The sequence below is a fragment of the Mytilus californianus genome, unplaced genomic scaffold, assembly GCF_021869535.1.
Source record: "Mytilus californianus isolate M0D057914Y unplaced genomic scaffold, xbMytCali1.0.p SCAF_36, whole genome shotgun sequence".
NCBI lineage: Eukaryota > Metazoa > Mollusca > Bivalvia > Mytilida > Mytilidae > Mytilus > Mytilus californianus.
Window position 1 is genome coordinate 652980 of NW_026262686.1, and position 16095 is coordinate 669074.

At 31.3% G+C, this 16095-nt stretch overlaps 1 protein-coding gene across 1 annotated transcript in view; it reads right to left on the minus strand.

The window, feature by feature from the left end:
- The window catches only part of LOC127736753 (synaptic vesicle 2-related protein-like), a 79288-nt gene that overhangs the window by 14668 nt on the left and 48525 nt on the right, over window positions 1–16095 (minus strand). The window contains exons 11-13 of the mRNA XM_052247333.1: window positions 15750–15826; window positions 2051–2152; window positions 1312–1423 (exon numbers count right to left, since the gene is read on the minus strand). Of these exons, the coding sequence (XP_052103293.1) occupies window positions 1312–1423; window positions 2051–2152; window positions 15750–15826 (291 nt within the window). The remainder of the gene's footprint in view (window positions 1–1311; window positions 1424–2050; window positions 2153–15749; window positions 15827–16095) is intronic.

The following is a 16095-nucleotide window of genomic DNA, read 5'->3' on the forward strand; positions in this document are numbered from 1 at the left end:
CCCCAATATTCATGCAATAACGCTTTTATTGTATAGCAATATAATATTTGAAAGTAAAAATTGGTTTAAACTAAGATTTTGTCGTTGATGACGTTATAAATTTTGAAGATTTATTGCACTAGTGCAATATTAGAATTTATTGCACGCTAACTTTTTGTTACTTTCTGTGGGAAATATTATATTGCTATGCAATAATTTTATTTATTTAACTATATTTTTATTTATTTATTTATTTATTTTTTTTTTTTTAAATATTATGTTATCTCATCTAATATTTTTTATGCATGTTTTTAACTTCTCTGTAACCTATGTACTTCATGGTTTTATGAGAATAAACTATCTATCTATTACTGAAGTATGTGTATTAAACTTTTCATGTCTTTTGTGATTTAAGTTGTTGCCATCTTATATATATACTGGTACCCCATTTCTGGTTTTATTCATATTTTTTTTCAAACAGTTTCTTTACTGCTGAACATGTGGCAATTTTCTATCACTAGCAGTTTCTCACAATTGAGACACTCTTAAAACTTAATTATTCTTGCATAAAAAGTAGGTCAAGGAAGCCCTATATTTCAATGGATATTCATGGATAAAATGTAGGACAAGGCAGCCCTATATTTCAATGGATATTCATGGATAAAATGTAGGTCAAGGTATCCCAATTATTCAGTAGATCTCTATCATTATCTAAGGTGTGAAATGTAGGTCAAGGTATCCCAATTATCCAGTAGATCTCTATCATTATCTAAGGTGTGAAATGTAGGTCAAGGTATCCCAATTATTCAGTAGATCTCTATCATTATCTAAGGTGTGGCTTCTTATAAATTTCATTCCTTCATGTGGTCTATAAACCATAATATAAAAATAAGTTCAAATGTATGCCTTCTCATATTTTCATCTCCTTTAAAGTAACTATTTTAACAATTATGTCTGCCACATTTTTTCTAAATGTTTATCTAACCATATCTTAGATTTATTCTTTCTTTTTTAAGAAAGAACATGAGATTGCTCGTAAATGCATGTTAACAAAAAGTTTCATGCCCATTGAGTAAAACAATAATTCAAAAGTATTGTCAAACAGGAATTGACTGCCAAGCAATCCAAAAATCCTCTGTAGGGTAAAACTCAACATTATAAAGTTTAAATTGTTCCTTAATGCAGAAGCTGAGAAATATGGAATGAAAATCATAATCAGATGAATGAACTGACAAGGTCATTGCCACATAACATCCATAAGTAATGGTATAATTTCACAAAATCATGTCCTTAAAAAGCTTGAATAAGTTCTATACTATTGCCAATACCTACCTAGATGTACATATATTTGATAACAACACAAAAATAGTGAATACAAAAAATTCAAATGCCATCGTAAACTTTCTTCCCAGTCTTTCTATAATAAACACAGTCACAAACAATCCTACAAAACATATAAAAACACTGTTACAACACTCTCAAGAAAAACATTAGAAAATATACTGGACTTTATTGTGTAAAGTGAAACTTTTTTTTGCATTTTGCTGATTTTGCAATGAAGATAAAATTGTATATAAAAGAAGAATGCGTCCATGGGACACAGTTGCCCCACTTGTAATATGTAAGAGTCATACTAATGACATTTTATTTTCTTTGAAACTGAATGACACAGCAAACTTGTCAACTTTTCATTCATTAAGGGGCATAACTGAAGATTGGTGAAAGTGATGCCACCCAAATTCGAACTTGATCTGTATTTGGTAGTAATAAGCATTCTAAATAAGTTTCATAACATATGGTTGAGGCAAAGTAAAGTTAGTGTGTGGAAACTGCCAATTCAGCAATTTTTCAATTTATAAAGGATATAACTCAAGAACGTCGAAAGTGACGCCACCAAAATTTGATCTTGATCTGTGTTTGGTTGTAATAGGCATTGTGTATAAGTTTCACAACATTTGGTAGGAGAAAACTAAAGTTAGAGAACGGAAACCAATTTCAGGAAGGACATAAAAATAGACAAGGGTAACACTTAATGCCCCTTCTGCCTAGTGGCTGGGGCCTAAAAACTCACCAGGAAACTCTGCAAAAGTTGTCCATGTCAAATCTATATAATCAGATGTTGTCAGACCTTTACATTCCACATAACAAGCCTCCTCCACTTCTTTTGTAGAACCTAAATAGAAAGTAGATATTATAACACAGGTAGGATTTGGGAACTATGTTCATATAGAATCTACCACTGCATCAAGCGCGATACAATATTTATCTACTCGAGACAGTTACATTTTCAAATTTAAAACTCAAGGCTCGCTGAGCTTTTTAAATATTTAAAATTTAACTATAGAGAGTGGATAAATATTGTATTACACAAGATTTTATGTGGTGGAATCGGTTTCTCTAATGATTCTTATACAATATGCAGGCAAACTTATTCCTTCTTTTCAAACGATCTGCAAAAAGATGTGTTCTTTCTATGTGACGTCGTCAGGTATGGTCGCCTTTTCTCATGACGTTACATTATGAAATTCAGAGGAAAGCAAGAATTTTGACAAATGAAGAACTGAGATCAAACGAACCACACGTTGATTAAATAAGAGTGCACAGGCTGAAATGTCTCGTCTTCTTTACTATCCATTGATTTTATGTTGATAGTCCTAAATATAAAGCTTTACTACAACTATCACAGAAACTTAACATGATCCAAGAAAATGAGGTCAAGGTCAGATAAACCAAACTGGAAATTGTATGTACACCTTACAATCATTCCATACGCCAAATATGCTTTAAGTATAGTTGACCTATTGCACATAGCATCTAAGAAACAAACTTAACCAGGAAAACTTAACATTGATCAATGAACCATGAAAATGAGGTCAAGGTCAGATGAACCCTGCCAGATAGACATGTACATCTTACAATCATTACATGCTTTAAATATAGTTGACCTATATTTATATAGTATCTAAGAAACAAACTTAACCAGGAAAACTTAAGATTGACCAATGAACTATGAAAATGAGGTCATGGTCAGATGGTAACTGACAGACAGACATATGCACCTTACAATCATTCCATACACCAAATATAGTTGACCTATTGCTTATAGTATTGGAAAAACAGACCAAAAAAACAAAAACTTAACATCGATCAATTAACCGTAAAAATGAGGTAAAAATGAGGTCAAGGTCAAATAAAACATGCCAGACTGGCATGTACATCGTAAAATATTTTCATACACCAAATATAGTTGACCTATTGCATACAGTATTAGAAAAACAGACCAAAACACAAAAACATTGAGCAATGAAACGTGAAAATGAGGTCAAGGTCAAATAAAACATGCCAGACTACATGTACATCGTAAAATATTTCCATACACCAAATATAGTTGACCTATTGCATACAGTATTAGAAAAACAGACCAAAACACAAAAACTAAACAATGACCACTGAACCATGAAAATGAGGTCAAGGTCAGATGACACCTGCCAGTTGGACATGTTCACCTTACAATCATTACATACACCAAATATAGTAGACCTATTGCTTATAGTATCTGAGATATGGACTTGACCACCAAAACTTAACCTTGTTCACTGATCCATGAAATGAGGTCGAGGTCAAGTGAAAACTGTCTGACAGGCATGAGGACCTTGCAAGGTACGCACATACCAAATATAGTTATCCTATTACTCATAATAAGAGAGAAATTAACCTTACAAAAAATCTTTTTTCAAGTAGTCACTGAACCATAAAAATGAAGTCAAGGACTATGGACATATGACAGACGGAAACTTCATATCATAAGGCATCTATATACAAAGTATGAAGCATCCAGGTCTTCTACCTTCTGAAATATTAAGCTTTTAAGAAGTTAGTTAACGCCGCCGCTGCCGCCACGGGATCACTATCCCTATGTCGAGCTTTCTGCAACAAAAGTCGCAGGCTCAACAATAAAAATAATCAACAGGTCAGGAAAAGGATAAATCGGGTAAGAATTAGAGAAACATATATCTAAGTCCTCAATTTATAGTATTATTTATAAAATCAGTTCAAGGCATAAATGCATTTTGATTTGCTGATGGTATAATAAGTAACTATCATATTAACATTTTTTAGTTTAACTGTCTGATGGACTAACAAAAGAGGTCTGGATGGGGTTCATAGAATAATGGGCCAAAAACAAAGTAATCATAGAGCAAAATAGGTTAAGCAGCAAAAAGAGAAAAACAAATACAGAATAATTGGTCCTGATATATAAAGATCAGATAATAATTGGCAAGCATAATAAAGTATAGAGAAAAACAGCCTAAAAACAAAGATTACAGAGTTCACCCCTAACCAGCCCCTTATGAAAGGACTTGCTAGGTCCAAAAGGAAAGTCTTTCTAAAGAAATTTTCCAGTACTTGAAAACTGGAAATTTATCATATGCTATAAATTAGAAATAAATATTGTGTTGAATAAATTAGCTGCCACAGCTGTCTGAGATATTCTGAAAAGTTAATTCATCTGTAAATAACAATCTTACAAACAAGTAAAAAGAAAGGAATGACTATCACATTGATATTTAATAAGGTTACATCCTCTTACAGATTGACTATTTAAGTGTCTGACCAATGTAACACATAGATATTTAATAAGGTTACATCCTCTTACAGATTGACTATTTAAGTGTCTGACCATTGTAACACATAGATATTTAATAAGGTTACGTTCTCTTACAGATTAACTATTTAAATGTCTGACCATTGTAACACATAGATATTTAATAAGGTTACATCCTCTTACAGATTGACTATTTAAGTGTCTGACCATTGTAACACATAGATATTTAATAAGGTTACGTTCTCTTACAGATTGACTATTTAAGTGTCTGACCATTGTAACACATAGATATTTAATAAGGTTACGTTCTCTTACAGATTGACTATTAAAGTGTCTGACCATTGTAACACATAGATATTTAATAAGGTTACATTCTCTTACAGATTGACTATTTAAGTGTCTGACCATTGTAACACATAGATATTTAATAAGGTTACATCCTCTTACAGATTGACTATTTAAGTGTCTGACCATTGTAACACATAGATATTTAATAAGGTTACGTTCTCTTACAGATTGACTATTTAAGTGTCTGACCATTGTAACACATAGATATTTAATATGGTTACCATTGTAACACATAGATATTTAATAAGGTTTTGTTCTCTTACAGATTGACTATTTAAGTGTCTGACCATTGTAACACATAAATATTTAATAAGGTTACATCCTCTTACAGATTGACTATTCAAGTGTCTGACCATTGTAACACATAGATATTTAATAAGGTTACGTTCTCTTACAGATTGACTATTTAAGTGTCTGACCATTGTAACACATAGATATTTAAAAAGGTTACATCCTCTTACAGATTGACTATTTAAGTGTCTGACCATTGTAACACATAGATATTTAATAAGGTTACATTCTATTTAAGTGTCTGACCATTGTAACACATAGATATTTTATAAGGTTACATTCTATTTAAGTGTCTGACCATTGTAACACATAGATATTTAATAAGGTTACATTCTATTTAAGTGTCTGACCATTGTAACACATAGATATTTAATAAGGTTAAATTCTCTTACAGATTGACTGTTTAAGTGTCTGACCATTGTAACACTTAGATATTTAATAAGGCTACATCCTCTTACAGATTGACTATTTAAGCGTCTGACCATTGTAACACATAGATATTTAATAATGCTACATTCTCTTACAGATTGACTATTTAAGTGTCTGACCATTGTAACACATAGATATTTAATAAGGTTACATTCTCTTACAGATTGACTACTTAAGTGTCTGACCATTGTAACACATAGATATTTAATAAGGTTACGTTCTCTTACAGATTGACTATTTAAGTGTCTGACCATTGTAACACATAGATATTTAATAAGGTTACGTTCTCTTACAGATTGACTATTAAAGTGTCTGACCATTGTAACACATAGATATTTAATAAGGTTACATTCTCTTACAGATTGACTATTTAAGTGTCTGACCATTGTAACACATAGATATTTAATAAGGTTACATCCTCTTACAGATTGACTATTTAAGTGTCTGACCATTGTAACACATAGATATTTAATAAGGTTACGTTCTCTTACAGATTGACTATTTAAGTGTCTGACCATTGTAACACATAGATATTTAATATGGTTACCATTGTAACACATAGATATTTAATAAGGTTTTGTTCTCTTACAGATTGACTATTTAAGTGTCTGACCATTGTAACACATAAATATTTAATAAGGTTACATCCTCTTACAGATTGACTATTCAAGTGTCTGACCATTGTAACACATAGATATTTAATAAGGTTACGTTCTCTTACAGATTGACTATTTAAGTGTCTGACCATTGTAACACATAGATATTTAAAAAGGTTACATCCTCTTACAGATTGACTATTTAAGTGTCTGACCATTGTAACACATAGATATTTAATAAGGTTACATTCTATTTAAGTGTCTGACCATTGTAACACATAGATATTTTATAAGGTTACATTCTATTTAAGTGTCTGACCATTGTAACACATAGATATTTAATAAGGTTACATTCTCTTACAGATTGACTATTTAAGTGTCTGACCATTGTAACACATAGATATTTAATAAGGTTACATCCTCTTACAGATTGACTATTTAAGTGTCTGACCATTGTAACACATAGATATTTAATAAGGTTACGTTCTCTTACAGATTGACTATTTAAGTGTCTGACCATTGTAACACATAGATATTTAATATGGTTACCATTGTAACACATAGATATTTAATAAGGTTTTGTTCTCTTACAGATTGACTATTTAAGTGTCTGACCATTGTAACACATAAATATTTAATAAGGTTACATCCTCTTACAGATTTACTATTCAAGTGTCTGACCATTGTAACACATAGATATTTAATAAGGTTACGTTCTCTTACAGATTGACTATTTAAGTGTCTGACCATTGTAACACATAGATATTTAAAAAGGTTACATCCTCTTACAGATTGACTATTTAAGTGTCTGACCATTGTAACACATAGATATTTAATAAGGTTACATTCTATTTAAGTGTCTGACCATTGTAACACATAGATATTTTATAAGGTTACATTCTACTTAAGTGTCTGACCATTGTAACACATAGATATTTAATAAGGTTACATTCTATTTAAGTGTCTGACCATTGTAACACATAGATATTTAATAAGGTTAAATTCTCTTACAGATTGACTGTTTAAGTGTCTGACCATTGTAACACTTAGATATTTAATAAGGCTACATCCTCTTACAGATTGACTATTTAAGCGTCTGACCATTGTAACACATAGATATTTAATAATGCTACATTCTCTTACAGATTGACTATTTAAGTGTCTGACCATTGTAACACATAGATATTTAATAAGGTTACATTCTCTTACAGATTGACTACTTAAGTGTCTGACCATTGTAACACATAGATATTTAATAAGGTTACATTCTCTTACAGATTGACTATTTAAGTGTCTGACCATTGTAACACATAGATATTTAATAAGGTTACGTTCTCTTACAGATTGACTATTCAAGTGTCTGACCATTGTAACACATAGATATTTAATAAGGCTACATTCTCTTACAGATTGACTATTTAAGTGTCTGACCATTGTAACACATAGATATTTGATAAGGTTACATTCTCTTACAGATTGACTATTTAAGTGTCTGACCATTGTAACACATAGATATTAAATAAGGTTACATGCATCCACTTACAGATTGACTATTTAAGTGTCTGACCATTGTAACACATATATATTTGATAAGGTTACATCCTCTTAAAGATTGACTATTCAAGTGTCTGACCATTGTTACACATAGATATTTAATATGTTTACATCCTCTTACAGATTGACTATTTAAGTGTCTGACCATTGTAACACATACATATTTGTTAAGGTTACATCCTCTTACAGATTGACTATTTAAGTGTCTGACCATTGTAACACATAGATATTTAATAAGGTTACATCCTCTTACAGATTGACTATTTAAGTGTCTGACCATAGTAACACATAGATATTTAATAAGGTTACATTCTCTTACAGATTGACTATTTAACTGTCTGACCATAGTAACAAATAGATATTTAATAAGGCTACATTCTCTTAAAGATTGACTTTTTAAGTGTCTGACCATTGTAACACACAGATATTTAATAAGGCTACATTCTCTTACAGATTGACTTTTTAAGTGTCTGACCATTGTAACACACATATATTTAATAAGGCTACATTCCCTTACAGATTGACTATTTAAGTGTCTGACCATAGTAACACATAGATATTTAATAAGGTTACGTTCTCTTACAGATTGACTATTTAAGTGTCTGACCATTGTAACACATAGATATTTGATAAGGTTACATTCTCTTACAAATTGACTATTTAAGTGTCTGACCATTGTAACACATAGATATTAAATAAGGTTTCATCCTCTTACAGATTGACTATTTAAGTGTCTGACCATTGTAACACATAGATATTTGATAAGGTTACATCCTCTGAAAGATTGACTATTTAAGTGTCTGACCATTGTAACACATAGATATTTAATATGGTTACATCCTCTTACAGATTGACTATTTAAGTGTCTGACCATTGTAACACATAGATATTTGTTAAGGTTACATCCTCTTACAGATTGACTATTTAAGTGTCTGACCATTGTAACACATAGATATTTAATAAGGTTACATCCTCTTACAGATTGACTATTTAAGTGTCTGACCATAGTAACACATAGATATTTAATAAGGTTACATTCTCTTACAGATTGACTATTTAAGTGTCTGACCATTGTAACACATAGATATTTAATAAGGTTACATCCTCTTACAGATTGACTATTTAAGTGTCTGACCATAGTAACACATAGATATTTAATAAGGTTACATTCTCTTACAGATTGACTATTTAAGTGTCTGACCATAGTAACACATAGATATTCAATAAGGTTACATTCTCTTACAGATTGACTATTTAAGTGTCTGACCATAGTAACACATAGATATTTAATAAGGTTACATCCTCTTACAGATTGACTATTTAAGTGTCTGACCATAGTAACACATAGATATTTAATAAGGTTACGTTCTCTTACAGATTGACTATTTAAGTGTCTGACCAATGTAACACATAGATATTTGATAAGGTTACATTATCTTACAGATTGACTATTTAAGTGTCTGACCATTGTAACACATAGATATTTAATATGGTTACATCCTCTTACAGATTGACTATTTAAGTGTCTGACCATTGTAACACATAGATATTTGATAAGGTTACATCCTCTTACAGATTGACTATTTAAGTGTCTGACCATTGTAACACATAGATATTTAATAAGGTTACATCCTCTTACAGATTGACTATTTAAGTGTCTAACCATAGTAACACATAGATATTTAATAAGGTTACATTCTCTTACAGATTGAGCAGTTGAGTGTTTAAGTGTCTGACCAAAGTAACACATATATATTTAATAAGGCTACATCCATTTACAGATTGACTATTTAAGTGTCTGACCATTGTAACACATAGATATTTAATAAGGTTACATTCTCTTACAAATTGACTATTTAAGTGTCTGACCATTGTAACACATAGATATTTAATAAGGTTACATCCTCTTACAGATTGACTATTTTAGTGTCTGACCATAGTAACATATAGATATTTAATAAGGTTATATTCTCTTACAGATTGACTATTTAAGTGTCTGACCATTGTAACACATAGATATTTAATAAGGTTACACCCTCTTACAGATTGACTATTTAAGTGTCTGACCATAGTAACACATAGATATTTAATAAGGTTACATTCTCTCTCTTACAGATTGAGCAGTTGAGTGTTTAAGTGTCTGACCATTGTAACACATAGATATTTAATAAGGTTACATCCTCTTACAGATTGACTATCTAAGTGTCTGACCATTGTAACACATAGATATTTAATAAGGTTACATTCTCTTACAGATTGACTATTTAAGTGTCTGACCATTGTAACACATAGATATTTGATAAGGTTACATCCTCTTACAGATTGACTATTTAAGTGTCTGACCATTGTAACACATAGATATTTAATAAGGTTACATCCTCTTACAGATTGACTATTTAAGTGTCTGACCATAGTAACACATAGATATTTAATAAGGTTACATTCTCTTACAGATTGACTATTTAACTGTCTGACCATAGTAACAAATAGATATTTAATAAGGCTACATTCTCTTAAAGATTGACTTTTTAAGTGTCTGACCATTGTAACACACAGATATTTAATAAGGCTACATTCTCTTACAGATTGACTTTTTAAGTGTCTGACAATTGTAACACACATATATTTAATAAGGCTACATTCTCTTACAGATTGACTATTTAAGTGTCTGACCATAGTAACACATAGATATTTAATAAGGTTACGTTCTCTTACAGATTGACTATTTAAGTGTCTGACCATTGTAACACATAGATATTTGATAAGGTTACATTCTCTTACAAATTGACTATTTAAGTGTCTGACCATTGTAACACATAGATATTAAATAAGGTTACATCCTCTTACAGATTGACTATTTAAGTGTCTGACCATTGTAACACATAGATATTTGATAAGGTTACATCCTCTGAAAGATTGACTATTTAAGTGTCTGACCATTGTAACACATAGATATTTAATATGGTTACATCCTCTTACAGATTGACTATTTAAGTGTCTGACCATTGTAACACATAGATATTTGTTAAGGTTACATCCTCTTACAGATTGACTATTTAAGTGTCTGACCATTGTAACACATAGATATTTAATAAGGTTACATCCTCTTACAGATTGACTATTTAAGTGTCTGACCATAGTAACACATAGATATTTAATAAGGTTACATTCTCTTACAGATTGACTATTTAAGTGTCTGACCATTGTAACACATAGATATTTAATAAGGTTACATCCTCTTATAGATTGACTATTTAAGTGTCTGACCATAGTAACACATAGATATTCAATAAGGTTACATTCTCTTACAGATTGACTATTTAAGTGTCTGACCATAGTAACACATAGATATTTAATAAGGTTACATCCTCTTACAGATTGACTATCTAAGTGTCTGACCATAGTAACACATAGATATTTAATAAGGTTACGTTCTCTTACAGATTGACTATTTAAGTGTCTGACCATTGTAACACAAAGATATTTGATAAGGTTACATTCTCTTACAGATTGACTATTTAAGTGTCTGACCATTGTAACACATAGATATTTAATATGGTTACATCCTCTTACAGATTGACTATTTAAGTGTCTGACCATTGTAACACATAGATATTTGATAAGGTTACATCCTCTTACAGATTGACTATTTAAGTGTCTGACCATTGTAACACATAGATATTTAATAAGGTTACATCCTCTTACAGATTGACTATTTAAGTGTCTGACCATAGTAACACATAGATATTTAATAAGGTTACATTCTCTTACAGATTGAGCAGTTGAGTGTTTAAGTGTCTGACCAAAGTAACACATATATATTTAATAAGGCTACATCCATTTACAGATTGACTATTTAAGTGTCTGACCATTGTAACACATAGATATTTAATAAGGTTACATTCTCTTACAAATTGACTATTTAAGTGTCTGACCATTGTAACACATAGATATTGAATAAGGTTACATCCTCTTACAGATTGACTATTTTAGTGTCTGACCATAGTAACATATAGATATTTAATAAGGTTATATTCTCTTACAGATTGACTATTTAAGTGTCTGACCATTGTAACACATAGATATTTAATAAGGTTACACCCTCTTACAGATTGACTATTTAAGTGTCTGACCATAGTAACACATAGATATTTAATAAGGTTACATTCTCTCTCTTACAGATTGAGCAGTTGAGTGTTTAAGTGTCTGACCATTGTAACACATAGATATTTAATAAGGTTACATCCTCTTACAGATTGACTATCTAAGTGTCTGACCATTGTAACACATAGATATTTAATAAGGTTACATTCTCTTACAGATTGACTATTTAAGTGTCTGACCATTGTAACACATAGATATTTAATAAGGTTACATTCTCTTACAGATTGACTATTTAAGTGTCTGACCATAGTAACACATAGATATTTAATAAGGCTACATTCTCTTACAGATTGACTTTTTAAGTGTCTGTCCATTGTAACACACAGATATTTAATAAGGCTACATTCTCTTACAGATTGACTTTTTAAGTGTCTGACCATTGTAACACACATATATTTAATAAGGCTACATTCTCTTACAGATTGACTTTTTAAGTGTCTGACCATTGTAGCACATAGATATTTAATAAGGTTACATCCTCTTACAGATTGACTATTTAAGTGTCTGACCATTGTAACACATAGATATTTAATAAGGTTACATTCTCTTACAGATTGACTATTTAAGTGTCTGACCATTGTAACGCATAGATATTTAATAAGGCTAAATCCTCTTACAGATTGACTATTTAAGTGTCTGACCATTGTAACGCATAGATATTTAACAAGGTTACATCCTCTTACAGATTAAGTATTTAAGTGTCTGTCCATTGTAACACATAGATATTTAATAAGGTTACATTCTCTTATAGATTGACTATTTAAGTGTCTGACCATTGTGCAAACAAAATAAAATTTGAATGCTTGTTAGGTGAACCATGGAATCTTTATAAGCTATTGTTGATATATAAATAAACTGGTTGAACAGGTTTTCTAATTATTCTTTTGTCAATAGTTCCATGTTTACAATTGACAGGTAGACTTCCTGCAAATTTTGCCCATATTTTACTCCAATATCTTAGTGAAAAAAAAAACAGAATTTTTACAGTAGTGAAATAAAATTGAGAATAGACATTGGGAATATGTCAAAGAGACAACACCCCAACCAAAAAGCAGACAACAGCCGAAGGCCACCAAAGGGTCTTCAACGCAGCGAGAAAATCCCACACCTGGAGGTGGTCCTCAGCTGGCCCCTAATTAAATTGTGTACTAGTTCAGTGAAAGATCATTTTGTCACATGAAGTTCTCAATATGAAGCCTTGTAAGAACCTGTTTACCATTTGTTTGGCTGAAACGTATAACAAATTTAAAAGGTTGAATAGAAAGAACTGCTAAAGAGAGAAATATATTTGGCATCAACTTGCAATAATATAAACATTCCCCGACTACAGTTTTTTTAAAGAGGACAATAAACCAAATATCCCATTGTCTTACCTTCTGGCCCTACAAATATAACAGTTAAACATTCAAATAGATTTCAATGTCAAATAATATATCATGGTTACCAGTAAAGAGTTAAAATTATTTTACAATAACTTAATTTTGGATGTAACACGTCATCTGATTGGCTGAAAGTTTTTTGTCTATCAATTCATAGACATAATTTTGTTATCTAACCGTAACGTCATCAATGTTTTTTCATGATTTACTCCTTAAAAATGGAAATTAGAATTAAATTATAAGGAGTGACTGTAATATTTTTTCTGTCTATTCGAAATAACCTCAAAAATGTGGTGCACACTTTTAAATTACCTGCTATGCGGGTTATTCAGTGTGCACCACATTTTTGGAGTTATTTCTTCATAGACGGAAATAAAATGCTCCGCTGGGCGCAGTTTGATACGACCGCAGAGGTTGAACCCTGAACAGTTGGGGCAAGTATGGACACAACATTCAAGCTTGATACAGCACTGAATTTGGATTGTGATTAAATATTTGACACAGCACAGGTTTCTGACACAGAATGAAAGTGGTCTAAGAACTTAAAATTTTTTAATTTACCTATTCAAACCATATCATTATTATTTGCTTTTATATATGAATCAGAAATAACCAATTTAAAATGGAAAATTTTAAAGAAAAAAAAAGGAAAAAAAATCCCTCCCCCAAATTTTTTGAACCCCCTTATGATTCATCACCCCCAAACTCAATCCCAGCCTTCCCTTTGTGGTATGGTACCTGGCAGTACAATTTCAGAGAGATCCATACACTTGAAAACACAAGTTATTGTCTGGAAACTAGAAAAATGCTTATTTTTGGCCCCTTTTTGGCCCCTAATTCCTAAAATTTTGAGGCAATTACCCCCAAACACAATTCCAGCTTTCCCTTTGTGATATGAAACCTTGTAGTACAATTTCAGAAAGATCCATACACTTACACACAAGTTATTGTCATGAAACTAGAAAAATGCTTGTTTTTTTACCCTTTTTTGGCCCCTAATTCCTAAAATTTTGAGGCAATTACCCCCAAAATCAATCCCAGCATTCCCTTTGTGATATAGAACCTTGTGGTACAATGTCAGAGAGATCCATACACTAACACACAAGTTATGTCTGCAAGTTACAAAAATGCTTATTTTTGGCCCCTAATTCCTTAACTGTTGGTACCATAACCCCCAAAATCAATCCCAACATTCCTTTTGTGGTTTTGAACCTTATGGTAAAATTTCATAGAGATCCATGCACTTAAACTAAAGTTATTGTGCGAAAACCAATGTGTCTTCAGACGACAACAATGACGACGACGACACCAACGTCATACCAATATACGACCGCAAAATATAAAGATATTACAGTCATTCCTTAAATGGTTTGTATTTGCCTGGAATCAGATCTTGTGATCTGTACAAAACTATAAATAACCATAAACATATAAAATACACAGATTATCTTGAAATGTTTGTTGGACAATATTTGACCTATTTGTTATGAACAAAAGAGAGGCGAAAGATACCAAAGGGACATTCAAACTCATAAGTCGAAAATAAACTGACAACGCCATGGCTAAAAAAAAAAAGAAAAAGACCAACAGACAAACAATAGTACACAAAATACAACATAGAAAACTTAAGACTGAACAACACGAACCCCACCAAAAAATTGGGGGTGATCTCAGGTTCTCCGAAAGGGTAAGCAGATCCTGCTCCACATGTGGCACCGGTCGTGTTGCTCATGTTTGTACAAACCTGGTAATAAGTCTTATTCGGTAGGTCACATTCGGGAATAGGGGACAGGATTGTAGTTTTGACATTAGGAACATATCCACTATGAATATCATACATCCTCTTACCTCCTATGTCCTATGTTGTAAGAGTTACACAGTCTCTGTATGTTAAAAAACCTTTGTAACAATTTTTTGAGGGGTTCCTAGGTGGTTTTTACAGGGCAAAACATATGCCCTCATAATTACCAACATGCTCTCTTTTTCCAAAGACAATCTAAATTTCCAACCTTCCATCGTAATGAACCTATTTGGTAGACCCTACATTAATGATTTTTTGTTTAATTTGAATACTGTAAATTCAGAATTTTTGTGATGTTTTTATTAATGCAAAAAAAGCAAGTTGATGAAGATTGCAATAATAAGAACTTGCATTCTGATATCTGATACTTATATCTGTATGAAGATTTTCCTGAAATCGCAATAATTAATTTCACTTTTTTGTCCATTCCTCAAAAATCACAATAATAAATGCACGCAATAATTTCTGAATTTACAGTACGCAATAAAAATCAGTGACTGGACATCAAGGAAACAACAATCAATCAATAATTTGACCGTCTAAAATCTCAAATAATTCTGTCGTAATTAAAACAATACCATATATAATAAGTACCAACTTACCATGGCAACCGTCTGATATCTCAAATAGCTGTGTGGTCATTAAAACAATACCATAATAGGAAAATGCAGACACTAACCTAAAATGGAAAATAAACAATCAGAGAGTGTTAAGGTTCATTAAGAATTCAGGTACACATAAAGTATTAGAGACTTTATAAGAAATAGAGGATTGCAAACAATAATCCACGTGACTAGTAGTGATTATTGAAGAAAATGTTTACAAGTTTGAATCCCATGCAAATGTGTTGTATGTTTTTGAGAGGTAAAAAGTTTGTAAGTTACAAGTTAAAAGTTAGAGTATAAATTAAATTCTGTTGAAAATGGATTCTTGAAAAATAATCTATTG